A 27,655-nucleotide genomic window follows, 5' to 3' on the forward strand; every position below is an offset into this window, starting at 1 on the left:
GGGCACATAATAATGAGGACAGACTGAGGAAACTGGACTTACTTAGTCTGCAAAAGAGAAGACTAAGAAAAGATTTGATAGCAGGCTTTAAGTATCTGAAGAATGGTTCCAGAGGATAGAGCTAGACCAGTGGTTCTCAACCTCCGGCCCAATCAGCACACTGCTGTGGCCCATGTGACATCACGTTAAAACATTTTTAAAATGGATACACAGAAAGTAAGTTGTGTGGGTACAGCCCACATAACACATTAAGAGCTGCAAGTGTGGCTCACTATGGCAAATATGTTGAGAATCACTGAGCCAAACTGTTCTCAGTGGTGACAGATGACAGAACAAGGAGCAATGGTCTCAATGGCAGCAAGGGAGGTTTAGGTTGGATGTTAGGAAAAGGTTCTTAAGTAGAAGGTTGGTGAAGCACTGGAATGGGTTACCTAGAGAGGTGGAGGAATCTCTATCCTTGAAGGTTTTTAAACACCCAGGTCAACAAAGCCCTGGCTGGAATGATCTTGTTGGGAATGGTCCTGCTTCGGGGTTGTACTAGATTAGAGGTTCCCAACCACCAGGCTGTGGCCCAGTACCAAGCTGCAAAGGGTTGGCTGCCAGGTCGTGGCATGAACCTCCTGTGTGGACCCCTATCTATCTGCTTGGATGAGCAGCTTCTGCTGCTGGCAGTCACGTGCTGGGCAGCAAGGCAGCCCTGGATTCCCACTCCCGTGCCAGTCTGCAGTAAAAAAAAGGTTGGGAACCACTGGACTAGATGACCTCCAGAGGTCCCTTCCAACCATCATTTTCTATGATTGTGACTGCCATTGATCATGTAGTCGTTTTCTCCAGCATGACAGGAGTAACAAAATATAGTTTAAAAAAAGTCTGCAGTGCTCTTTTCTTCAAACAATGACAATTTTGGATAGGACACCATTCTGTCTTCATAATAGGCCTTACACCATACTCCTGCTCTCTGTGAATATTGCTACCCTTGCCACTGAAGATGGGGTAGAGGGAAAGGAGGCTGGCCCCCAGCAGATCCTAGTTCTGTGACCTAAGTACTCAGCAGTCTTACTGCACGGGCATGAAAAATCCATACACAATATCATCTGATGCTTTCTGGACACTGGACACGAGTGGAGTGATTTCATGAAACACACTACTCAGACTGCCCAGGGGTCCACTAGGCAGTCTCTACCTCCTCCCTCTTTACAGCCCCTTCTTTTTGTTCTATCCACAGCATCCTAATTCTTGTGGTAACTACAACAGCTGAGTAAGTGAGCAAGTGTTTTCTGGAGGGCAAAGTGATGTGTCGTTTTGTGGAGGGGATAGGTCAAGGAAGGGCTCCCCAGACCACGGTCATCCGATACCTATTACAGAGGTACCCTTTATGGGGGGTGCGTGTCTAGTACGAGGCCTGCCCTGAAGCCAGGGGCTGAGCCTAGGTTTGCAGGGACACGCACACACACCGGCGCCTGGCTCCAGCCTGAACGAGGCCCGTGCGCGGGAACCCGGGCGGGCGCGGGGGGCCGGAGCTCACCATTTGGAGCAGACGCACGCGGGGCTCCCGCGCCCCGCCCTCGGCGCAGCTGGAAGCCCGAGCCCGAACCTGGACATTCTCTTGACCTCAAGATGGCGGCCCTTGGGGAAGGGTCACCATCCTCGCCTCGCCTGCCCCCACCAAAGATGGCGGCGGCGGGCCTCGGCACCCTTCTAGCCAGCAGCACTCTATGGTGAGGCTGCTCAGGCTCTGTGCGCGCACTGCGCGGACGTTCTGCCCCGCCCACCTCTATGATCCGAGCAGCGCGGTGCAGGCCGGGCCGGTGGCGGAAGGGCTGGCTCACATGACCCCGCAGCTCAGCGCGGCGGCGGCTCCGGGCGGTGTGTTTGCGGCCTGCAGAGGCGCGGAGGCCTCCCAACGCGGCTGAGGCGGCGCCCCCGCGCCCCTCCCCCCCGATCCGCGGCTGAGGCGGCGAAGGAAGGAGGGTGAGTGCCTGGCGGCGGGGCCAAGCCGCCGCCATCCGCGGCCGCCTGCAAGCGGCGGCAGGGCCGCGATGGTCGCTCCCCTCCCCCCACGGCCCGTCCCCTCGGGGCAGAGAGGCGGGGCCGGCCCGGCCTAACGCGCGGTAGCGAACACATGTGAGCGCCCCACGGGCTCTGGGGGAAGCTGGGCCAGGCGAGGGGACCTGCCTTGCAGCCGCCTGGCGCTGGCGGGGGCGCCTCAGCCCCGACGGTCACGTTCAAAACGTGTTGGTTGGGCGCGTGTAACCCATTGGAAGCGCCCCCCTCCCCCGAGGTGGGGGTGACTGGTCCCAGGTTGTCGCTTCCCGCTTCCCCCTCCCCCTCATCCCTCCCCACCAGAGTTGTCTTCACAAACTGGACTTAAATGCCACTCTCCCAGTCTAGACAAACTGGGAGGAGGGGACAGGCAGCTTCCCTGCACCCTGGTTTTAAGGATGGGGGGGCTGTCACAGGTGGTACGTTTGGGCTTTCTCTGAGGAAGTGTGGAGCCATCTGTTCTAGAATTTCAGGCCCAGTCCGGGGTGGAGAGCAAGGGACTGAATTGATCTCTTGCGTTTCCACAGTGGCCAGCCTTCCCTGGGTGGCTTTGCCCGAGTCAGCTGCGTTTCCATGCTCTTTCCCAAGAGAGTTCCAGGGAGAGGAGAGCATTTGTCCACATGGATGCTGTAGATCCAGGCGCGTGAGACGCAGCTACGTTTCGGGGAGGGCGAAAGCTCCCAAGTGTTTTCAGAACTGGGGTGTGCGAGAGCACCTGATGGACTTCAGTAGTGCCTTGCATGGGCATAGTGGCTGACTGGGGGCACAAGGTGCAGGATCAGGGCCTAAATTAAACATAGTTGGTACTGATATCTGAGGACTATGGAGAGGTGGGTTTTGAGAAGAGTAAAGTTGGTGCTGTTTTGTTAGCACGTTGCAGTGAAATCCTCTGAGTGTGTGTGCAGAAAATAAGTTTGAGTTGCAGACTCGGTTTGTGGCAATCCATTCTCACTGTATTCTGGCCGCTACACAATTTAATCAGGTTGGGTGCATGTGAGATTTAGAAAAATTTATTCTAATTTAAATTACTGGATTTGTACATGGAATGCTTTTATTGCTATTTGTATGTGACTATCACATTTGGAACTGCTGCCCAATGTAGTTTATCGGCAGATTCAGACATGGATAGTATAGATCTCTGTGAAGAAGAGATCCATGGGGGTTGCTTGCCCCATGGAAATTATAATTTGGCTTTATAGAAGAAAAGGGCTGCGGGATTGAAGGAAGAGAGGGATTTCTGTAAAATGTTATCTGCTCTTCTATTATTTGTCTTACACAAAGCGTAAGAGTCTCATGCCAAATGGCTGAAAATCTGTGATTAAGATTATTCTGGTCTAATTTAGACTTCAGCCTTGCATGCATTGAAGTCTGAAATAGTGGTTATCTGAATAACTTTCTTGTCTGGATCATCCAGTTTTGCAGCCTTTGATTATAGGCGAAGATGAAAAATGCAAGATGTTTGAGGGCAGCCTAAAAATGGTAAATAATCTTCACTGTTCAGTGATGTTTAAAACAAGGCATTGAAGATCAGTGCTGTAATGGTGCAGTATTCATATATGGGAATTTCTCTAGTATTAAGAAGCTATTTTAGAGTGTCAAAAACTTGCTGTAGACACTGTAGAAAGAATGAAGTGTCACTGAAACAAGGTAACAGTGTTGAAATAAAATTTGATGCAGGTATAACGCCTCTTTTACTAAGTTTTTACGTAGTTTACAAGCCTTTTCAGACCAGTTCTACAGATGTGGTAAATAAAATCTTTCAGACATTTGGCAAAACATCCAGTCAATAGGAAAATAGCTGTCCTAAAAGTAGTTATGTTAGAATAAGCACGCACAGATTTTGTCAGGGTCCCTATATGCACCATATTTAAAAATCTTGGACAAAAACTATTTTTGAGGTGGTTTGATTAAAAAAACAACAGATGTTTAGCAAAAGTGAATTAGATGTAGAATTCCCTTATTGCAAAAACTGTCAATTTACCTCATTTTCCAGTAATGTATATCTTGATGTAGTTTAATCATACATATATTAATAGTCAAAGGGATCTTGCTGAAGATGTGTGTTAAAATCAAACTTGTGTTGGCAGAAAAGCTAGAGCAGCTTAACTATAGGATTGCTAATATACTGACATAGTTTACATTGGCTTGAATAAAGAGAACACCATGTTTAATATAAGGCTATTAGTGGCAAATGGTTATTTTCACCAAGATGGCAGCTTCTGGCATATAGTTCAGTTGGCAAAATTAAGAAAAATGGCCTTGACTTCATTAGTTATAATTGATTTTTACTTGAGAGACTAGACAGAACAAGTAGATTGTGGATTCCTCACATCTTAATTAAAATATTTACTTGCTCAAAGCTAAGCTAAGAGTACTTGTAGTTGGCTTCTTTAGCCATACCGTACTAATAGCATGGCAGCAGTAGTGCTGGCTTCTCAGATTCTACTAGCTTGTCAGAACTATGGCCCTGTGGCCATGCTTCATAAAGTGAGCGTAGTACAGGTTCCATATTGTGTTGTGGAATGGTTCTGCACTCTGTGATGGTGTCCGTGTTGCAGATGCCTGTCTTCCAGGTGCTAAGTTGTGATCATTGATAAATTTTATACAAGATGAGTCCCTTGAGTGCTGCTTCTGATGCACTGTTCAAAGTTACCTTTGACTTCGTATAAAGTAGTATTTAAAAAGTAAGCTGTTATATATACTTCCAGGTTTTTTCTAAGTCATGAAAATAGACTTCAGCCATTCAGTTACTTACTGTGCACTCTGTTAATGCTTTGGTGTAATCTGAAGTTCACCCCTCCTAACTCTAGGACCACAGCTTGAAAAATATACCAGACCCAGAATACTAAACCTACCAAATTTTAATGTAAAAATGCAACATAAGATGAAGCTCTCAATACATTTGCTTCTGGTTTATGGATATTTGAGTATGAAGCAGCATCACCCTTTTAACTCCTGAAAGAACAGGGAAACTTACTACTACTTGTTCCCCTTTTGCAGAACTTTCCTTAGTAGTAACAGAAGGAAACTAACATCCTTTTTTGTTTTTTAGATGGCTGGCAATATTGTACACTAATGGTGAAACAAACTAGAATTTCTTTTATTTTATTTTACTTCTACTTTTAGAAGCCGTGGACAGCAAAGGTATGGGGGTTGTCTTTAATAATTCAGAAATATATTGTAACATTAAACTACATATGTAGGTTATAGTTTCATAGTTGGTAGGGTCGGAAGGGACCTGAGCAGATTTCATAGACATTTGGGCTGAAAGGGACCCTGGAGGATCATCGAGTCCAGCCTCCTGCCCCAGGGGCAGGAAGTCAGCAGGGATCATAGGATCCCAGCAAGATAAGCATCCAAATGTGTTTTGAAGGCATTCAAAGTGGGTGCTTGAACTGCCTCGGGTGGCAGTCTGTTCCAAACCTTGGTGGCTCGTTCAGTAAAGAATTTCTTCCTTATGCCCAGCCTGAACTGGTCCCAGTGGAGCTTGTGACTGTTCAATCTTGTCATCCCTTGGGGTGCTCTGGTGAACAGTTGTTCCCCCAGATCCTGATGAACATCCCTGATAAGCTTATAGGTGGCCATGGATCATCAAATCTGACCTCCTGCCATGGCAGGAAAGAGTACTGGGGTCAAATGACCCCAGCAAGATGTTCATCCAGCTTCCTCTTAAAGACCCCCAGGGTAGGAGCCAGCACCACTTCTCTTGGAAGTTGGTTCCAGATCCTAGCCGCCCTGACAGTGAAGTAGCGCCTCCTGATATCTAGCCTGAATCTACCCTCTGCCAGCTTGTGACCATTATTTCTTGTCACTCCTGGTAGTGCTTGGGGAAACAAGGACTCTCCCAATGCCCACTGGCCCCCCCGACTAGTTTGTAAACAGCCACTAGATTCCCCCTCAGCCTTCTCTTGTGGAGGCTGAACAGGTTCAGGTCCCGTAGCCTGTCCTCATAGGGCCTGGCCTGCTGCCCCCTGACCTTGCGAGTGGCCCTCCTCTGGACCCTCTCCATGTTATCCACATCCCTTTTGAAGTGCGGTGCCCACAACTGGACACAGTACTCCAGCTGTGGCCTGACCAGTGTCGCATAGAGGGGGAGCCTTGGATCCACTTGAGATGCATCTTTGGATGCATGACAAGGTATGGTTGCCTTCCTGACCGCATCCCCACACCGTTGGCCTGTGTTCATTTTGGCATCAATAATGATGATTCTAAGATCCTTTTCAGCCTCTGCGCTGACGAGAAGGGAGTTTCCCAGCCTGTAGGTATGGTGCTGGTTCTTCTTCCCCAGGTGCAGTACCTTGCATTTTTCAGTGTTGAAACCTATCCTGTTTTCATCCGCCCACCCCTGTAACCTGTTCAGGTCCAATTGCAGCCTATTCCTCCCTTCTAGCATGCCCACTTTTCCCCACATCTTAGGGTTGTCTGTGAATTTGAACAGGGTGCTTTAGACCACCTTGTCCAAATTGCTGATGAAGACGTTGAACAGTGCGGGCCCCAGGACCAAGCCCTGCGGAACCCCACTACCTGCTTTTCTCCAGGTTGAAAATGATCCGTTCACCACCACTCCTGGGTGTGGCTCTCCAGCCAACTAGTGACCCATTTGACTGTGTAGGTGTCGACGCCACAGTCCCCTAGTTTTTTAATGGGAATGGGGTGACAGACAGTGACGAAGACCATCCTAAAGTCCAGAAAGACTACATCTGCTGCTACGCCTGTGTCTAAGGATTTTGTGACCTGGCCATAAAAGGCCACCAGGTTGGTCTGACAGGACTTGCCTCTAATGAACCCGTGTTGGTTGCCTCCAAGCGTAATCTCCCCTGCTGGCCCCTCGTGGACATGCACCAGGAAAACTCTCTCAAAAAGCTTACCCAGGATTGAGGCAAGACTGACTGGCCTATAGTTTTCTGGGTCCTCCTTCCTCTCTTTTTTTTGAAAATGGGAGCCACGCTGGCCCTTTTCCAGTCCTCTGGCACCATGCCAGAGCACCATGAGTGCTTGTAAAGCCATGCCGGGGGTCCCGCTATTACCTCTGCTGATTCCCTCAGCACTCTGGGATGGAGATCTTCGGGACCTGCTGATTTAAATACGTCCAGTCCCTCCAGAAGTTCCCTGACTAAGTCCTCACTGACCCTAGGCCTGGGTGCATCGCCCCTGGGACCTGTGGGGGTCCCGGTGGTGAGGGGGGAGGGGTGACCCGGTCCCTGCTCAGAAAAGTGGAGGCAAAGAAATTGTTAAATAGGTTAGCTTTGCTGTCTGCTGCGACAACCAGATTTCCGAGCGTGTCCTGCAGAAGCCCCCATTACCTGGTACCTTCTTTTTACCCCCTGTGTATTTAAAAAAAGGACTTCTTGTTGTCCTTGCTCCGGGTAGCTAGTCCTAGTTCCATCTCCGCCTTGGCCTTCCTGACTGCCCCCCTACACCCCTGAGTAACTGAGGCATAGTCCTCCATGGTGATGGCCCCTCCCTTCCATCGGGTGTATGCCTTCTTTTTAGCTAGGAGACTTCCTGTACACTTTTGGTGAGCCATGGGGGCTTTTGTGCCCTCTTGCCCCCTTTGATCTGCATTGGGATTACCTTGCTTTGGGCTTGGAGGATCATCTCCTTAAGGAACAACCACTCTTCCTGCACACCCGACTCCCCTCCCCTCTGTGACCTCAGTGGCTCCCTGACTGTTCTCCTTACCTCACTGAAATTCGCTCTCTTGAAGTCCAGGGCTGCTGCTTTGCTGCAGGCCTTTGCCACCTTGCGCTGGATGGTGAATTCCAGCAAGTGATGATCACTGTCGCCCAGGTGGTCAAGCACCCGCAGACCCCTCATCAGGTTGTTGCCCATGGCCAGGACCAGATCCAGCAAGGCATTTCCCCTGGTGGGGCTGTGCACCTCCTGGATTAGATGGAGGTCCTGTATCTCAGCTAGGAACCTATGTGAGCGGTCAGACCTAGCTGACTGCTCTTCCTAGCCGATGTCTGAAAAGTTCAGGTCACCCATGATGACTATGTCCTTTGACCTAACTACCTCTGTGAGCTGACTTAAGAATTCCTGGTCTAGCTCTTTCCCCTTGGTTGGGTGGTCTGTAGTTAGACCCCCACCGTTAAGTCCCTTTCCCCTCAACTGCCTGGTATTCTAACCCAGAGCACTTCAGTGTGCCCCTCCTCTGACCCAGTGCCACTCATTGAGGATGTGTATTCCTCCTTGATGTAGAGCCCCACATCCCCACCTCCTCCCTGTCTCATCCCTCCTGTACAGCCTATGGCCCTTGATATTCACCACCTAGTTGTGCGTTGGGTCCCACCACGTTTTGGTGAGCCCCATTATGTCTGGGTTGGTGTTATCTAGCAGGAGGGTGAGTTCCTCCTGCTTGTTCCTCATACTATGAGCATTAGTGTAGAGGCACTTGAGGCCTCCTCAAGATGCATGCACTGGCCCTCTAATCTCAGTACTACCCAGTTAAGCAACAGGGGCCTGGGTATTTGTTCTGCTTGTCATCGGTCTAGGCTGGGCTGTTCTTGTGGATGATGCTTGATTTAGTGGTCCAAGGCTTCTTCTGCCCTCATCTTCCCCTTTCCCCAATGAGCCTAGTATCTTCACAAGTATTAGAAACTTCTTTTTTTTTTTTTTATGAAAGCTTAAATTAGTGAGTTGTGTAAAACCTGCAAATAGCCCCATATTTCACTTATTTCTGACCAAGAGATTAAAAGACTTAGACCAGGAGCCAGCTCATCAAAATGTTTGGCTGGAGTTCCAAAAACACCTGAACCTCAACCTATAAGATATTGGCGTTTTCAGAGGCGGATGGCAAGGGAGCTGTCAGGGGCCTAATTCTTGTTGTAACAGTGCAGCTGTGGCCCCTTCCCTGGTGTCTGTCCCAAGATGCACGTGCCAAGCAAAATGGATTCATGTGTCATGTTCTGGCACGCATGCCGGGGGTTGCTGACTCCTGACTTGGACCCTTTCTGTCACTTAGGGACTTTATTACTCTGGAGGACTAAAGGTTATTCCATTGGATGCTAGATTTTTATTTTATTTTGATGAAAGCTAAAAGACAGCTGTGCAGCACTGGCTTAGCTCATTGATGTTCAGTCTATGGCCGATGGGCCACATTGAGACCCCATAGTGACTGGATGCAGCCTGCAGCATGGGGGTTAGTGGCGTAGTGTCCCCCTGACAGGCAGTTGCCTCCCTTTCCCTTGCTTTCAGCTTTCCCTTCCCTTCCCCAGGGGAAGGGAATCCTCCACCAGGGTCACAAACACTCTGCCTGAAGCTCTGCTACCTAGTTCATTTGGAAAAACTGGATGTGCTGCTGTTTTATCCCAAAGCTATCTTTAGCAATCCAGAGGATGATCCTTTGTTTAGATCTCCTGTATCATGGGGGTGGGCAGAACTGGGTTCAAGTACATTTTGAAGAATCATTTCCTTTCCTGGGACCCTGTGAAGTGCTTAGTTAGGACAGGGAATTGGCTCTTGGTAGAGAAAAGTGCAAACCAAAACTATAGGTGGACAAGGAAATCTTGTTCTCTCCAGTTGTTCATTTCCATTCCCATTGCAGCTGATACACATATAGTTGAAAGAAAAATTTAAACTTTGCTGATTCAAGTAAAGTATGTATGGCAAAATATCTTTAAGCTTAGAAGCTTAATGGGATGAGAAACTACAAGAGGCAACTCATGGGGAATGGGAAGTACATCTAGTAGAATGTTAAAAAAATAGGGTTTTTTTGTGATGGGTGGTATATAAAAATATAACATTCCTCTTTGCTACTTGGTTATCCTACCACTTAAGGTTCTAATATCACAGAAACCTTTGTGGCCTCTTGTTGGGAAAAGTTGGGTGTCCTCTCAGGGCCATTTAAGCAATGCTGTCAACCAGGGATGTGGGTTTTCCAGGAAACTTGGAATGGGAAATAGTGTGATCTGTTAGCATATTTATTTGACCTTATATTTAGTAAACATAACTAAAAAAGTACCCCCCATGTTAATTTTATGTCTCAATAGCCACAAGTATTTGAACTGAAATATTTGATTAGGAAAAAATTAAATACAACACACTTAATGTGGTTTAAATATTATATTCAAACAAACTCAAAGCTTTATGTGGAAAGATTATTTTTATTGGAATACTTGTAGAAATGTAAAGACAATACACAATAACATGTACTTCCCTTACATTGTTTGTTTAAATTTATGAAAAAAAACAAAGGCACTGAAAACTGTTGACCCACTAATTTTAGCACACCCAAAGAACAGTGCATGGTATGCTGTGATTGTCAACTTATCTACTTCAGTAGAGTTTAACACTCTTCCACTGAGGTCATGGCAGCACCTCCAGTTTCATTGTTACTATCTGTAGAATCACTTGCACTACCTATTAGTTCCATTTCAGAATCAGATTTGAGGCAAATCTGATTCAGGATAGTTTTACCAATGAGCAAGGGCAACTTATCGTCACACTGCATCTTCTTCAATAATTGTGCTTCTGACTGCTCCAGAAGCAAGAGATTTTGAGAAATACAAACAAGCTTAGCCATGCATTCATTTGTTAGTCTATTTCTCGTTTTTGTCTTGATTGAGCTGAAAGCCTTCCAGTTCCATTCACAAGAAGCTGCTGTTGGTGGAATGCTTGGGATCCTTAGAGCAATCCTGGACAGCAGTTGAGTGTTACAGTATCTCTTTCACCATGTGAGAGGAGGCATCCTCTGCTGCCTATCAAATGATGTCTTTGCTTCAAAGTTTTTCTTTTCTGCAGTACTTGGCAATGTCTGTAATCACTGCTATTTTGTGGCTGGTGGGGAGATTCTTAGCTGCTTCCATAATAATATCGAGAGCAGTAGATAATTCATCTTCTGATAAATGTTGTCCTCTGTGTTGAGGCTCCAAATGATTTGCTGCCAGATGAACTGGATAAGAGCAAAAGTCAGCTCTCTTAGTAAACATTTGTTTTACTGCTACTTCTTTGGATAGAGGTGGAGGCAGCAAAAGCTCAATTAGATTTTTCACTCAGTTGTCTGACTATCTCTGAAATATTTGAAAGGCTTGGTGCATCTCCTTCAAGTTTATTGATAGCCACTGAAACTGGTAGTAGCAAATTGAATACTCCTTGAACCCAGAACACATCATTGTTGAGAATCTGCTTCCACATGTTCAGGGGAATAATCTGGGATGATGTGTCATCTATTGAAGCACACTGCAAATAGTTCTTTGTGGGCAGCAAACTATGTAAACACTTTGTAGCCAAGCCCCATCTAGTTTCTCCTGGCAATAAAAGTGCACTTTCCTTCTCCTGCTTCTCTTTCCCTAACAATTACAACTTTGAAACTGCCAAGCTTGCTTAATATTGTATTGACATCCATTCATTGTTACTAATGAATTTTATGAAACAATGAATTTTTAGAAATGGAAAATTTCCCATGGAAAAAATAAAGCACTGGGAATTTTTCCGCCCTACATCCCTGCTGTCAGTTTGACCTGTTGTTAATTCTCCAACTTAAACACAGTTAATTGGCCTCCTTAAATGCTATGAACTGAACTTAAAAAGCTTCCCCCCAGTCCTTTTCTGTATATATTACTACTAGCTAATTGCCCATCAGGGATGATGGATTTCAGGGAGTGTTTACATGGCCTCCCTTTGCCACCCGCTTACCCTTTTGGGCCGCCCATGTAAAGACTCCTGCCTCCTCCTTCAGCACAGAGGCTCTTCCCCCCCCACCCCCGCCTCCACCTTGCAGCGGGGCTCCCCCCCTGCAGCCCTCCCTCCCTGCCGGCTGTTATTGGGGCGGGGTGGGGGGGGAAGGGAGGGAGGAAGGAACAGATGGACAGACAGCCACTGCCACTGTAACTATATACCTTGAGGTACCAGGCATGGCTTGTGAACACTGTGATGCTGGGGCAGATGGAGTGTCCCTACAGGAGCACCCCCCGCCCCAACCGGTTTTTGGCAATGAACCTGGAAGTGGACCAGAAATGCTTGCAGTCCACTTCCAGGTCTGCCGGGGAGTGCACTGGGGGGCCCCACTGCACCCCCCCCCCCCGGCTTGGCAACTGGCCACGGGTGGGCCCCATGTGCCCCCTCCCCACAACCTGGTTGCCAAGCTGGGGAGGGATGGGGGCTCCCTCAAGCCCCCTGGTGTGCTCCCATGTGGACCAGAAGTGCTTCTGCACTTGGGCATTGGTTTGCTGCCAAGTGTTCTGGGGACACCCCCCCCCGCAGTCATGTGGGGTGCTCCATGTGCCCCACCATCGCAGCATTCATGAGCCACCTGCTATCTAAAGTTACGTAGAAAAAACATTTAAAGCTCTGTCTATATCTGAATCTCCTTCATCTCATCAGTCACCAATCTCTGAACTAGTAAGTTTAAAATAGTAATGCTGAGGATTCTTCAGTCTATTAATTCCCTCTGTTCTGGAAGTTAGAGATTTTTCTGTCTTTATTACTACAAGAAGTTGCCTTTAACACAAAGCAATACAAATTCAAGTTCTGTTCTTCATGGTTAATTTGATCCATCTCATTGCTAGTTGGCTTATTTCAAAATTTATTTTGAAATTACTTTTGCTTTTTTAATATTGGAAAAATAACTTATTTTGTTTAGAAATTACTGTATTTTCTGCTGACTCATTATCAGCATACCCTGACTGGTTAACTTATATTTTTTATGACCTGCTGGTAGGAGGAGTCAGTTTCATCCATTTTGTCAGTTCAGTTTAGAATGAAAGTGTTTCAGATTCAGTGTTTATACTTTTAGGAGAGAAGATTTCTGTTACTGTTGTGACTTTATTGCTGTGGTGTGGAAGAAGCTTAAAAGTGGCATTTGAATTGCTAAACAGAAGTCCCTTAAGGAAAAAAACTTAGTGTGGTGGTTGTCCTTTTCCTCTTATTTTGATTCATGCATCAAGACTGCTACATTAAAAGAATGTTTCTGTTTTTTGGCAGGTAGCTGCTGCAAGGATGTCTTTTCCACCTCACTTGAATCGCCCTCCTATGGGGATCCCAACACTTCCGCCTGGGATTCCACCTCCACAGTTTCCTGGCTTTCCTCCCCCTGTACCTCCTGGTAAGTCATGTCAGCAGGTAGAACCAAATACATTTTTGCTGTGCTACTCTTCTAAAACTTTTTTATTCAACCTTGAGTTTATGAAATACAATTAATTGATGTACATTGAAGCTGAGCTTCCCGCTATTCTTTGCCTTGAAGAATTTACCGTCAAATTGAATTACAAAGCATCCTATCTTAACCCTCTTGGTGAACCCAATTTAAATATTTCCTCCAAAGCTAGATGCCACCAGCTGTTCAATCAGGATCGACTGGTGGATCCTGGAGCCTCTTGAAGTTGATCCTGGGTGTGGGGACTGAGCATGTGCATGCCCCAGCCCAGCAGGTCAGTTGGTGGGGGAGGGAAGGGGCAGAGGCCCAGGGTCACATGCAGTGGGGTTCAGGACACAAAGCCCGGTCCGCTGTGCATGGATGGGGGCAGGTAGCCTTTCCCCCCCACCCCCAACTCCCACTTCCAAGACCACTGCCAAGCACAGCACAGGCCAAGCCCGATGGGAACAGCCCAACACAGCCTCCCCTGATGACATGGGGGCCCTGGGGACTGGCAGGCATGGGGGAGGGCAAGCTGCATCAGCAGGCTGGAAGGCTACGTCGGGCTGTTCTTGCTGGGCCTGGCCCATGCTGCACTCAGCGGTGGCACTGGGAGCAGAAGTTGGAGGGCTACAGCCACCCCCTGTGGCCCCGCTCTCAGCGCTACTGCCACACCCGCCTGGGAACAGCCCGGTGCTGCCCTGCGGGCGGATCCAGGGGTATGCCCACCCACCCCTATCTCCCCGTAGACAAGCCACTCCTGCCTCTGTCCCCTGCCCTGCCCCAGCTGTGCAAGGCTTCCCCTCCCTCACCACCATGGGGTTTGGCGGGGTGGGGGGCGGCGCAGATCAAGGCCCCAGTGGTGATGGATGGAGTGAGTCTAGGGCTGGGGCCTCAATCTCCCCTGCTTTCCCTGGTCCTCTCCCCTCCTCTTTCCCCAGACTTTGCTGCTGGGGAGGGGAGGGGGGGTGGGAGGTAGATCTTCCGTTCCCTTTAAATGCCCAAAGTGATTTCCAACCTAAAAAGGTTGGAGTGTACTGCTTTAGGACAACAAGAGACCCTACTTCATAGTGCAAGTTAAAGCTGTGGCTAACTCAGTAGTGGTAGTACATAGTTGTGCATTTTTGGAGTCTAGGCTTCAGTTCATACAGAATAAAGTGCACTGGGAAAGTAATATGGGAATAAATGTTATTTCCTGGTGGTATATTTTGGTGATAAAACATACCAGACCCTCTCACTGCACCTACTGCTGTCTCCTTTTTAGTCAAGTGATATTTCTTTATGACAAGTTACTTTACTTTAGCTGGGCTTTATGGCCATTTCTCCTGAATTGCCACTGGGGTACTTCTTTACTACACTGGTCTGTTATAACACACTTCAAATTTCTCGCTCCTTCCACTTGTCTCTTTTCTGTTGTCTCCTCTCTTATAAACTGTCACTTCTCAAGCTTTTCTTTATTTTTATATCCCTACCTCTTTTTTTCTTCTACTTTTCCTTGTTCTCCTTCCTCCATTTCTGGGGCTAACTTCTCTACCACTGGTCACACATTCCAGTTTCTTCTTGACTTGACCCTTCGTTCCGTCTTTCCATTCCTAACATTCAAGCCAACCTTGATATAAAGACAGAGGCTTCACTTCCTCAGGTCGCTGACACATCTTCCTTCTTTATGTGTAGTTGCAAGAGGATAGTGGAATGAGTGAGGATGAGATGATGGATTTTGATATACTACAGTGGAAATACTCCTGGAAAATTTTGCAAAGCACAAGGGCTACAAAATGATCTCCTTATTTGGCTGTTGGTGCAGTAGGGCCCTGTAGGCTACAAGGCTTTATAATCTGCTCACAGTTCATATGCCCTTCTCATTGTAGAAATTAAACTAACTGAACATTCAGATTGGACTAGGCCACGTTCTATCCCCAAATAGCTCCCATGTGCTGACCTGACTATACATGCTGCACTCCCCTAGAGCAGAGCACCTGCGTCTGCTCCATCACATAGACACTGAACAAGACTTAATGCATTTGTTTCTCTTAGCTCCTGGTGCATGAGGCACCAAAACTGAGAGTGAAGATTTGGGGAGGGGTGAAAAGTAGAGGTGCACTGATGTATTGGTCCATATCATGTCATCACTGATAAAAGGAAAATTGATATTAATTGGCATTCCACTTGTTTTTGGCTGAAGTGGCTGATAATGTTGCTGATAAATGCTGTGTACACATCTCCCGCCCCTCGCACCCTCCAGATGAGCTGTTTGCGGCTTTGTCCTGTGCCCTGTCCTGTTTCACCCTGGCTGGGCAGTGCCTGCTCCTGCCCCAGCCCCACTCACTCACCATGGGGGCCTCAATTCCCCCCACCCCACAAAAAAACCAAACAAAACCTTAACCAACTGGACTCTGCTCTCCAAGCTGCCAGGCTGCATATCAGCAATCAGATTGATATCGGGCAGTATGGCTGGTTAATAATTGGCCATCGGTATTGACCAAAAAAAATCTTTATTGGTGCACCTCTAGTGAGAAATGGAGGGGGTACAGGGGGAGGAAGACGGCAAATGGGGGTACAAGGGTCAGGATGAGTAGAAGATGGGCAACAGCAAAGTGGGCAGGATATGCAGTGGAAGAACCCAAGTAATGTATGGTGGGTGAAATGAGAAGAGAAACCTGAGATGAGAACAAGGGTAGAAATGGGTTAGAGAAGACTGAGAAGGGGAAGAAGGAGATGGGAAGAGAGAGAGCAGGGAAAAAGATGAATGGATTGGGAATGAAAAACGGATTGTGGCAGGGCACTGCTTGTGCCTGATTAGGGCAGCCATCTTGGATCCAGGACTGCCCATACAAACAGGGCATTTTGCTGCTGGAAACAGAGGCCACAACATTGCCTGGCTATGAGGCTGCAGATATCAACTGGAGGTAAGGGCAGGAGCTGTAGGGGGTGGGCAGGAGACTCCTGGTCCTGGGCATGACCTAAAACTGTACCCTGCTGGGAGTGGGTGGTGGAGCTCTCAGTGGCACGGGAGCCCCCAGGATATGCCAGGCCAGTTACCACTCCGGTGAAAGGCAGGTCAGGGCACCTTGCCCCAGCTCTCACTTTTAGGTGGGTCAGGACATAGGCAGTAGAGGGCGCCAGGCATGGCTACAGCCACCTGAGCCCACCTGAGGAGGGAAGCCCCGAGACCTTGAGTAGAGGGGGTGTTCTGGAGCCCTGAGTAGAGGGGGCATTGTGTAAGATCTCAGGGTAGCACCATGACCTGCTGCTCTGGGAGGGGAGTGAGAGTCTGCTGTGAGACCCTGGAGCACCAGTTGTGGTGTGAGTCACCCCATCTCCCCCCATCCAGGAAGGGGGACCCAGAGAGAGTGTGGGGCTAGTGAGGCCAGAGGTAGAGTGCACCCTCGACTGGCCCATGCTGGGACCAGGACCAAGAAGGTCAAAAGGGCCAGGTGCCCACCACGAAGGGCACCTAGAGCTGTGGGCCTGGGACCCCTCTTGGCCTTGGAGGTGAGGCCAGGGCCTGTGTGTGGCCGAAGGTCCTGAGTTGGGACCATGCCTGAGGTGGGAGCCAGCTACAAGGAGCTCGGCAGCCCGAATGAAGGCAGCATAGGCCGCCTGAGTGGAGAGGTCAAAGGGGGGTCCTTCCAGGGGGAATCTGAAGCCTAGTGTGGGGCTGGTATGACTGATAATATCTGGATGTCATCTGTGAGGCTTGGGCCGTGCTGTAGGGGAGGTACAGAGTCACAGACACCCCCTCAAACATTGGGGGTACACTAATAGGTAGTCTCCCACCTTATTTAACAACTTTTCATCATTCCAACAGGGCATGGCAGGCGAGACAGGTGGGAGACATTCCCAAAGGCAAATGGGGAGCTATCTGCAGCTAGCGGGGATTCCTGCTTTGCCAGAGTTTGAAAGGGATTGTCAAAAAGTTCTGAAAACACAAGAGAGCATCTCTGCAGGGAACTTGAAACTAAGTCTGATAGTTCCTTTCTAATAAATAGTTGCTGAATCCATTGGCAAAATATAACCACCCCTTTCTGGTGGAATATAACAGCCTTTTTTACTGCTACCAGTTAATTGTTAGTTGAGGTGATAGTGGACTGTGCAATGGATTTAAGTTTCCTGTGGTTTTGTTGTTTGTTTTGTTTTTTGCAGGGGAGGTGGTGGGGAATGAGTATTTGTACCTGTCTTATGTTTTCAATTTGTTTTCAAAATCCTTTAAGTTACATAAAAATACCTATCTTAAAAGAGTATTATGGTTCTCTCCTACCTTGGGGGTCTTCAAGAAGAGGCTGGACAGATATTTTTCTGGGGTGATACGACCCTGGCAGCCCTTCCTGCCTGGGGCAGGGGGTCAGACCTGATGATCTGTTTAGGTCCCTTCCAACCCTAAGCACTATGATACTATGACACTGTGGTTACAGAGTGAAGTGCACAAAATGCCTGAAGTAAAGCTGTTTGGAGAACTCTGTTAGGCCCCCTTGTGTGTGTGGGTTATCATATGGTTCTTAACATAATGTACTCTCTGCACTCCAGTGAGACCCCTGCTTTATTTCATGTACAGCATGGACTGTTTTGGAATAAATCAAAGCTGTGCAGGGAATGGGCTGTTTATAGGAACCTGAATTTAGTGCAGGAATTGAGAAGTATAAATAAGGCAGAGAACTTGAAGAGATAGGATCACCTCAGAGTTTGGACACGGTATGAGAAGAGATTTATGTTGGTTTTTGGTTTGTTTGGGTGTTTTCTTAAGCAAAAAAAATCCTGATATACTATAATGAGAGGTCGAGAAAAATACCCGTGTGGAAATTTTAAGAATTTTTTATTCCAGTGCAGGGTTTGGATGATATTGGCATTGTCGAGCTATATGCTGAATGAGACAGAAATGCTGAATAGCTGCTCATTCACTAAGCAGTATCTCTCCTGTGCTGCATGGATTCTTGCTTTGAGTTTGTTAGGAAGCCATATCTACACAGTCTTGTCACTCTTAATTACTTTTTAAGGCATGCAGTTGGCTTGGGTGTTATGGTCTTTTATTCCCAATTCATATACTGATGCATGTTCTTTGTCTCCCTCAGGGACCCCTATGATTCCAGTACCAATGGGCATTATGGCTCCTGCTCCAACTGTAAGTATTATACTGAGGTTGGTACAGTAACATTAAGGTGGAATTCCATTGTTTGAAATTGTTCTGTTTGTTTTCATATTTATGTTCTGTTTTATTCAACTAATTTCATACCATGAAAAGAAAACCTTAGTTTTGAATGCAAGAATGACATGTTAAATTTTGGTTTGGACAGAGTTTGAAATGAATCCATCTAGAATTGCTTACTGTGGAGCTGAAATTGTTACTTCCTACAAACTGATGCAGCTCATTCTTCCTCTCACTCTTTCTCTTAAAGGCCCCAAGTCTACCAGTTAATCTTGTCTTTAGTAGTATCCTGGCCACACATTCTTGTAGTTAGTGGTGGGATAAAAAAAGTGAAATTATATTGATTGATTTCCATCGCACCTTAAATGGAATGTGTGGCCAGTGCTGATCAGCTGATTAGTGCTCCTAGCTGTGAGAGCACCACTATGTTGTGGTGGGGAGTGTGGCGGGCCAGTGGAGGTGCTCCTGTGTTGAGCCACCCATCTCACTGTGCCTGACCACTTTCCAGGCTCGAGGTGCCTCCCTGGGGGAGCCTCACGTCTGGCCGACCACCTTCCTGGAGCATACCTGCAAGCCTGGGGGTAACGCTGCCACCACCCAGGGTCTGAACTGATTTTGGGCTTGTGCTCCCTGGGAAACACAGGCCTAGTAGTCCTTGAGGGCACTGGATCCACTACAAGAACTTGGGGTGCTTCCCTCAGTCTGAAGCATGAATAGTGGTCTCCCTTAGTCAGCTGAGCCAAGGAGACCCCAAGGCATAATCTAAATCCTCTCCCAATAAATCTCCCATGCTAGGTACAGAGGAGAACTTTATTGGCTTCAAGGAGCAGGTTTGGAATAGGGTACAGGGTAGAACAATATCAGAGAAATACTTTAGAGCAAACTGTGGCATGGTAGCCTTTGATGACACATCTGAGTTACTGCAAGCTATATATCTAGTTAGATTTCAAGTAGCTTACTCACAAGTATCATTGAGAGACAGGTGGAGATTTTCTGTGGAGGTTTCCTCCATGAGTTTCAAGAGAGAGTGCCAGTTTCAGATTGTTCAGCTTCTCTGAGAGTTCTCATCATGGCTGCTGCCCCGCCTCCTGGGCATTCCTTAATTTATATAGACTGTATGACCTCATTTACCTAATCCAGTGAAGGTCAGCAGCTATTGGCTGCCAGCCAACCAATTTGAAATGCATCACTGGTTGCCAGGTAGGCTGGCAGGGTCTCTAGCTCCCTCCCAGTCACAATGACCAGGGATCCAGGTTTTCCATTTCCCACAGAAAAACAGAGAAAACCACAGATTGCCTGTTTTTATCAAGAGAAAACTCAGCTTTCCCCTTTTAACAGAGAAATCCAGATTTTGCAAAGCACTCTTGCAGGCTGGCACAGCCCCCCGCCCTGCTAGCATGCAGCTGCCAGCACCCTGCATGGCTACAGAGCCATGCAGCTGGTTGCAGGGCATAAGCAGCAGTGCAGTGGTGGCCACTACATCCGAGTCCTCCTTTGTTCCCCCTGGCCAGGCAGCATGCATGTGGCTTGCACATGGTGGCTGCTCCCGCACCCTGTGCCACTTGCCTGCAAAGCCATTCAGGTGCCCGTGGGATGGTAGCGCAAGGTGCAGTGGTAGAGTTGTGGTGGCTGCCTCCATGTGTGAACCCCCATCGTCAAGCCGGCCAGTGGATGCGCGGGCCGCAGCGTGGCACCCCTGCCTTCACCCTCTGGCCCTGCTCCTGGGATCGGGCACAGGGACACACTTCCCCCCCCCCTCCCCTTTTTGATCTATGCACCCCCCCGCACCTTCCCTTCCCCTGCCTTGCCCCTCCCCCCCCCCCCCCCCACACACACTTACCTGCTGGGGTGGGTGTCAATGTCTGTGTGCATCTGTGTCTGCATGTGAGTGCCTGTATGTGTGGGTTTGGGGGCTGTTGTGGGGGAGTGAAGGGCATCAGGACAGCTGAGGAGGCTGTGTGGGGGACTGTGGGGGGGCCTCGAATTTTTATTAAGGATTTTGGGTTTTTAATCAGAGAATTTCCCATTTTTAATCAGAGAAAACCAGGATCCCTGATGATGGCATTGCTTAGAACAACAGGGCGTTTAAGTCCCCACCCAGGTGTGTGAAGCTAGTTATGCAGGCAGAGGGAACAGGTTTCCCCCTCCCTCTGCAATGTATCTTGCTCAGGTAACAACTCAGGGTTACCTGAAATCTATGGGGCCAAGGGTGTCTGCCTTCTGCAGTGACCATGGTAACCAAACTGCAATTAGGCATCTGCCTGATTGCAGAGTTTGGGGAGAGACGGAGGTGGCACTTCGCCACAGGGGGTACCAGCCAGCTGATCAGTGCTCCCAGCCAATCCTAGGCTCCCCCTGCACATGCAGTAGGGTGCATTTGGGCCCCCAGTTTCCATCATGCCTCCTACCATGCATGTGTGGCATGGCAGGAGGTGCAGTTGGGTTCATGGATCCCATTGCACCTTTAATTGAAAGCCTGTCAGTGGCCTAATAGTTGATGTAAGGTTCTTTTAGTAGTTATTCTGTGTGCAGTGGGCTGACTTTTCCCATTTCTCTAATTTCCAAGAATAGGATGCTGTAGTGGCATCAAATTTCAGTAGTGCATTATCCAACATGATTACTAAGTTGACTGGAAGGGTGTGTATTGACAGGCTTCCGATAGGTGCTGTATAGTCCTCTGACTTTCCTGTGTGGAAGGGGGATTGATGTGAATAGAAGAGAACTTGTGAGAAAAAATTGATCTTAGTAGATTCATTAAGTCTACATGTAGATACTTATTAGCATGAAATTTGTTCAAAACGGAGGTTTACTGTAAGTATTAAAGGCATTTCCTGGCTGTGTCCCTATTTAATGGAACTACTATTTCTAAAGTTTTGCACATGTGAGAGAGAACTAAAGAGATTTCAGACTGTCTAGGGAAATAAATTGGTGCCAAATTCCAAACTGTAATAGCAGCCAGATTTTGGAATAAGTGTATTATTTGATATCCTGCAAGAAAAGTGAGTCTGCAGCTGACAGTCTAAAGAACTGAAAATTTTATGAGGAAATTATAAGAAGAATATTAAGAAATTTTAAAACTTTAAAAAAAACACTGACAAACTGGAACAGGAAGACACATGAGTGTCTCTACCTATGAATATAACTTGAATATAATTTCTTCCCTCCATTGCCAGTTGTCTTGTTTAGGATATGCAGTGATAAAATGAAATGTTGGTTTCTGTGTGAGACCTATAGGGAACTCTATTTGGTGTTCTGAGTATTTCATTTTAGTCTGAATTAATATTTTGCTTGAATTTCTGTAACTGATTTGAAAATAAGAATGTCATTCTTTCATAAGCCAATCTCTTACATGCTATGTAAAATCTCAAAGCTGTACTGCCCAGCTTCTTAAGGCTGTCATGACTTGCCAGACTAAGCTCATAGTGAAATACACCGTGTATTTCCAGCTGTTCTTTATTTTAAAGATCCAAAGCTTTCTCTACTGCAGGGGTGCTCAACCCCCAGCCCACAGGCCAAATCAGACCCATGGAACTATTTTGGGGATCCCCACAAGTTGGGAAATTTGGTGGCAGAGCAGCTATGGATGATCTGTATTGCTAGGTCCTGTCCTGCCCAAACCATTGCTGCACAGTGGGATCAGCCCACTCCCCACCTGTCTGGATCAGGCTAGGCTGCTCCCTTTCTCTTCATCCTGTCCCCTCTGCTGCCGGCGGGGCCCCCCCCCCCCCCCCCCCCCCCCCCCCCCCCCCCCCCCCCCCCATCATGGTCAAGGCTGGGCTGCCCAGCCCCACCCTTCCCCACATGTCCAGATCAGGGCCAAGCTGCTCCTTGACTCCTCCAGCCCCACCCCCATTCAGGGCTGGGTGCTCCCTTTGACAGCCATATCAGGGTTGAGTTATGCAGCCTGCTACTGCCAGATTCAACTCTTGCTGCACTGGCCCTGCATGCTGGATCCAGCCCATGAACAGACCTGGCAGTGCCCATCTGGCCTGCAGGGCAAAAAACTTGGATACCACTGTTTTAATGAGTTATAATATAGAACCCTTTTTTTTCCTCTATAGGTCTTGGTTCCTACCACGGTATCCATGGTTGGCAAGCACTTGGGAGCTAGAAAAGACCACCCTGGTTTAAAGGCTAAAGAAAATGATGAAAACAGCGGTCCCACTACCACTGTCTTTGTAGGCAACATTTCTGAAAAGGCATCAGACATGCTCATAAGACAGCTTCTAGCGGTGAGTACGGTGGTTTGCTTGTAATGTAGATGGGCTGGCATTGAATATAAATATTCTATCCCTTACTCTTGAGTATTTACCAGGGCTAATTACAAACTGAAGTTAGGCACTGTTGTAGGACATTAACGTTTTCATTGAACTTGTATTCAAAGTCAGTAAACAACTTCACAAGAATAAGCTTTTTTTGCTTTTTCAGCTAGTAGCATAAATTGTGAACACAGACTTTTTTTTCCTGAAATGTAACCTTTCTTTTAATACACAGAAATGGCTCTGTCACAAAAATGGCATGTTTTGCTTCTGTATTGCTTGAGCAAGCATTGACATTTATTTAGTGGTAACATTCCTTCCTTTTGTCTTTTAAAGAAATGTGGCTTGGTTTTGAGCTGGAAGAGAGTACAAGGGGCATCTGGAAAACTTCAAGGTAAAAGTTCTTGCTTTCTTGCACATGTGGTCTAGTTACTATTCAACCTTTTAAAATATGACTTACAAATTAATGCATCTCTGATAGTCTGCGTTTAAACCTGAGCCTTGCATAACTTTGACTTGTTAAAATCTTTCCTTAATACAGGTACAGTCAATGGGGTTTTTTTCAATTGTAGAAATCAAAGCAGAGACTAAAAATAAAGGCTAAAAAGGAAGAAGGCTCAAATATGAAGCTTCGTAGTTTAATCATAGAAATGTAAATCTGGAAAGGACCTCAAGAATATCTAGTCCAACCTCCCCTGCACTGCACCCTCAAGGAGAAGTGGGGCTTACCTTATGGTACACCTTCCAAAAGGTTGACCACCACTGACCTAGACTCTCTCTGACAGATATTTGCCTGACCTGTTCATAAAAACCTCCAAAAGGAGAGATGCCACTGCTACCACCTCCCTAAGCCTGTTCGTGTTTCACTACTATTATAGTTACATTTTTTTTAATATTTAATATAACTTTTTTCCTTCTCCTGAAAATGAAGCTGATGCTTTAGTGGGTTTTATTTTGTCTTTCCTTCAGTGGAAATGGAGAATTATTGAGCATTGTTCCCTTTACAGCAGGATTGTCCAACTTCTGAGTGGCTGGGGGCCACAAGCTGCATAGATTGCATGCACCCTGGGTGCATGCTGCATGGACCACTACAATGCATGACCCTCGCCTGTGCTAGACTACATGGGTCTGATGCTCCACACTTCCCAGGTCCCCTGAGCCCCCCTGGTCGTAGGCTTCCTATAACAGCAGTCAGCAGAAGCTGGGAGAGGGAGAGGAAGCCTGAGGACTTCAGCAGTGGCAAGAGAGCCCAGAGGAAAGCAGTGTGCCAACAGGGCCACATTGTAACCCCTTGGAGGGGGCTACATGCTGTCAACAGGGTGCCAGATAAACAGCCCTGTTTTATGGGATCAGAATAGTTGTTCCTTCTATACCAAACAAGCCCCATTTGTTCTTTTTTTTTTTTTTTTAGGGCACACTTTCTAAAGGTCTTATTTCTATTGCTCCCCTATGGATACTGTCCAGTTTTTCTACCACTTCCTTAGGTACCAAAGCTGGACACAGTAGTCCAGTTAAGGCCTAACTAGTGCTGAATAGAGTGGACTATACACCTCCCAAGTGTTTCATATGATGCTTGTGTTAAAGGCAGATTTAATTCCTGGATGCATTTTTGCAGTACTCTGTTGGTGATTCATGTAATTTGTGATCCTCTCTCACTTCCAGATGCTTTTCTACTGTACTGCTCTCTAGACAGCTATTCCCCATTTTGCATTTATGCATTTGATTTTTCCTTTCTAATTTCTAACTTGTTCTATCAGTGAAACAAGATTATTCTGAGCACTTCCTCCATAATGCTTGCAGCTGTTTTCAGGCTAGTAGTGACATCACATTTTATAAGTATAGGTTTTTTTATCGTAAGTCTTTTAATAAAACTAAACAGATATGGATCAAGGACACAACTTTTATCTCGGTGATATTTCCTTAGTTTGCACATAATGTCATGCAGAACAGCCTAAAAAAACCATAATAATGTTAAAAAAAAAAATCAAAACAAAAAACCCTCCTCAAAACAAAAAAATCAGCCTTACCACTTCCCCCTCTTCTCTGCTAGGACTTTTATCTTATTAAAGAAGGACATTTCCTAACCACATGAAATGGGTGATTTATACAACAATGCAAAATAAATGTTTTCCCTTTGGTATATATCTTTTGAGACATTTAAAAATATGTTTCTGCATATCTTTTATTCTAATGATCCCTATATAAAAGTTGTGGGGGGGGGGAGGGCATTAAATAAATTTGTAGGATCAATTTAACTGAATTTATTGCAATTTTTGCTTTTCATTTCAATTATCCACTGCCAGCCTTCGGATTCTGTGAGTACAAAGAACCAGAATCTACTCTACGAGCACTGAGACTGCTCCATGACCTTCAGATTGGAGAGAAGAAGCTGCTAGTTAAAGTTGATGCAAAGACAAAGGCTCAGCTAGATGAATGGAAAGCTAAGAAAAAAGCCTCCAATGGGGTATGTATCTATGTGTGTAGCTGAAATTATGCTGCTGGGACAGACATTCGTTTGAGTTGTTAAATAGGGTAAGAAGCCAGCGCCCTTGATGTCTGTTCTTGTTTCTACTCTTGCTTATTATTTCATGAATTTGGCTAGGGCTTGGTTCCAAAGTCCTATTTGAAAATCAGTGAGACTTGATTCATTAAATACTTTTGAGAACTCGACTACGTTTAATCAGCACAACCATCTGCATGGACACAGTTATAACTCTTTAAGACCTCTTATTGGTTTAGCTTGCATGGATTTATTTACAGGGTACAGGATTAATTGATTTGAATTGATTTAACTACATTTGCAAGTTTCAGTACCCAAAATTTATCCCAATTTAAGTCCTTTAAATTTTATACTTGTGTAGCTGTGTATAGCCCAAGTCTGAATCTCTGGGTTTATATCCATTTTAAAGATGAGTACTACATACAGTACTGTTACCATATGGTTCTGAGGCTTAATTTTGTTTAGATATTTTTGTTAAGTTATAGAAACAACTAACTTCATTGGGCAACTGAGGTGCCTAAATCAACTTTCACTCATTCCCTCCTCCACACCCTCCAAAACCTGATGCAAGGCAGAAAATTAAATTTTGTATGCATTTTTTGCCTATCATTTATTTCTTGCCCAGATGCATTTACTGTGTTGGGTAGCTCTCTCTCTCTTTCTCCTTGCTTCAGAAAACACTTAGCATAGATTAAACCTTCATCACTGTCCATGCATTTATCTTGAACTTTCTAGTTCTGTTGTTTTAATTTTCTAGATCAGAGTAACTAGACCACTCTGAACTATTTCATATGCAGGAAATTTTGGGTCAGATTCATCCCTGTTGTAATTCATGAGTAGCTGAAGTTACCTCCAAACTGAGCAGCATGCTTTTCCCTTTGTTTTCCATTTTAGAATGAGTATTGCTGCTTGTTCACCATTCATATAAAACAGATTAATTTATATGAAGTTTGGATGTTTTCTTTAAATGTCTTTGCAAAGACATGTACACAAAAGGCATTCAGTTCCTTAGGCAGTTGCTACAGTTTTAGATGGCCAAAAGAGAGCCAGTTCTTTTCACTCCCACATTTTATAGTTAATGAACACGCAATCATTGATAAAGTCTTATGATTGACACTTCAAGTTGCTTGCAAAAATATTAGAACGTAGTGGGAATTTTTTTTGTATTCTTTAATAAAAAGAGAGATATACTGATCCACTTTACAGCTTGAAGAAATTGAAGCTGTCCTGTAGATGGGGTCAAAAATAATTGCTTTGGAAAACTTAGTATTAATTATGTGAAACCTACATGGAGCTACTCGCCTAGTTGTAAAGCTAGGTTGAGAGAAGTTTGATTTGATTATCCATTCTATTCTAGGCGTTCTTTTATCCCTTCTTAGGAACAGCTGTACCTTCCTAGGCTTTCCTGCTAGGATTGCTAATAGTCTTAAAACTGCAATGAAGCTATAGAACATGATTAATCCAGGTTTAATTTCTGTAAACTCTTAGGGGTTCTTTATGTAGCACCACAGAGATGGTTGATTGTGATAGTGTGAGAAGACTTTTACCCCCATCTTGTGTAGTTGAAAATACCATTTACTCAATGTAGTTTTGTAGCTGGCATCTTTCTACTCATAAAGATTAGCCCTCAGTATATTATGGGCAGTACCCAGAGATCTTGTAACTCCTGCATCTGTATTCTTCAGCAATTTACAAGTTTTCTCAGGAAAAAGTACTAACAGGAGCAATAGCAAGTAAACTAAAGAAGTATCAAAGTGTCTGAAGGTCCTTTAGTTAATCTTCTCATGCCTTCAGTGGCATTTTGGTGCTACTCAAATAAAAAGGTTGCCGTCAGAATTTGCAACCCTTTGATTTTCTCTTTCTGAATAAAGAAATCAAATGAGTATAGTGAATCTGAGCATGAGAGAAGCCAAGCAGCAACTTCAATCTAATTAGCTCGTCTCCCTGGTCACCTCTTCTCCCTGGTCATCTTCAACTCCACTCCCTATCATTGCCTTCTAGCTCTTTTCAGCCTATTCCTCCTTGTCCTGGCAGCCTCTTCAGCTCCAACTGAACTTTCCCTTACCCCTCATTCTTAGCTGCTGTTCCATCTGACCCTTCCCTCCCCCTCACTCCACCCACCACCTATCGCTTGACGGAACATCAGCCAGATTCTCAGGTGAGATTCCATTCTCTTTTCTTATAAAATAATGGGAGGGAGGGGTTAATAAATGGCTGGTTTTGTTTTGTATTCGAAGCTTTGTAGTATCGCTTTGTATAGCATTTACTGCAAAAATATTGTTTTTCTATGTTTTCTCTTTTGTGTGTCTTTCCCCTCCATGGTGGGGCTGGGAATAGGTGGAGTGAGATTACCTGATCAATAGTAATATAGAAAAAATTAGATGCTTGAGATATTATCTTTGGAAGTGTTGCTTAATGTAGTTCTGCCTCCATAGAGCATTCCTTTAAAGTTGAATAGAAAGGGTGAACATCAGTTATCGCCTCGTACTCTGGAGGGCTTCCAAAAATAGAGTTTAAAAGTAGACAAGTGAAGTTATTTAGAGTTTTTGAGTGGAAAGGAGAAATGTTATTTGATCAGCATTAGCATTGTAATTGTTCATATTCCATTGGCTTCCTGTCTTTTCTTCCTTCCTGACCTT

The 27,655-nt window shown here is 46.0% G+C and overlaps 2 protein-coding genes across 5 annotated transcripts in view; one reads left to right on the plus strand and one right to left on the minus strand.

Annotated features, from left to right (window-relative positions):
- ZFYVE1 (zinc finger FYVE-type containing 1) overlaps positions 1 to 1,898 on the minus strand; it is a 43,267-nt gene extending 41,369 nt beyond the window's left edge. Inside the window, exon 1 of one of the 2 annotated variants that reach the window (XM_090033285.1) lies at positions 1,773 to 1,898. The gene's annotated coding sequence lies outside the window, so the exon portion shown is untranslated. Of the gene's footprint in view, positions 1 to 1,525; positions 1,688 to 1,772 lie in introns of those variants that run through there. The other variant, XM_090033284.1, reaches the window with a different exon arrangement.
- The window catches only part of RBM25 (RNA binding motif protein 25), a 46,263-nt gene continuing 20,442 nt past the window's right edge, over positions 1,835 to 27,655 (plus strand). For 2 of the 3 annotated variants that reach the window (XM_090033280.1, XM_090033282.1), the window contains exons 1-6: positions 1,835 to 1,971; positions 12,967 to 13,087; positions 18,184 to 18,233; positions 22,319 to 22,489; positions 22,853 to 22,910; positions 24,820 to 24,980. In XM_090033280.1, the coding sequence (XP_089889406.1) occupies positions 12,982 to 13,087; positions 18,184 to 18,233; positions 22,319 to 22,489; positions 22,853 to 22,910; positions 24,820 to 24,980 (546 nt within the window). In that variant the 5' untranslated portion in view covers positions 1,835 to 1,971; positions 12,967 to 12,981. The remainder of the gene's footprint in view (positions 1,972 to 12,966; positions 13,088 to 18,183; positions 18,234 to 22,318; positions 22,490 to 22,852; positions 22,911 to 24,819; positions 24,981 to 27,655) is intronic. The other variant, XM_090033281.1, reaches the window with a different exon arrangement.

This window comes from Crocodylus siamensis, chromosome 2, assembly GCF_052110815.1.
Source record: "Crocodylus siamensis isolate JL-2025a chromosome 2, ASM5211081v1, whole genome shotgun sequence".
NCBI classification, from domain to species: Eukaryota; Metazoa; Chordata; order Crocodylia; family Crocodylidae; genus Crocodylus; species Crocodylus siamensis.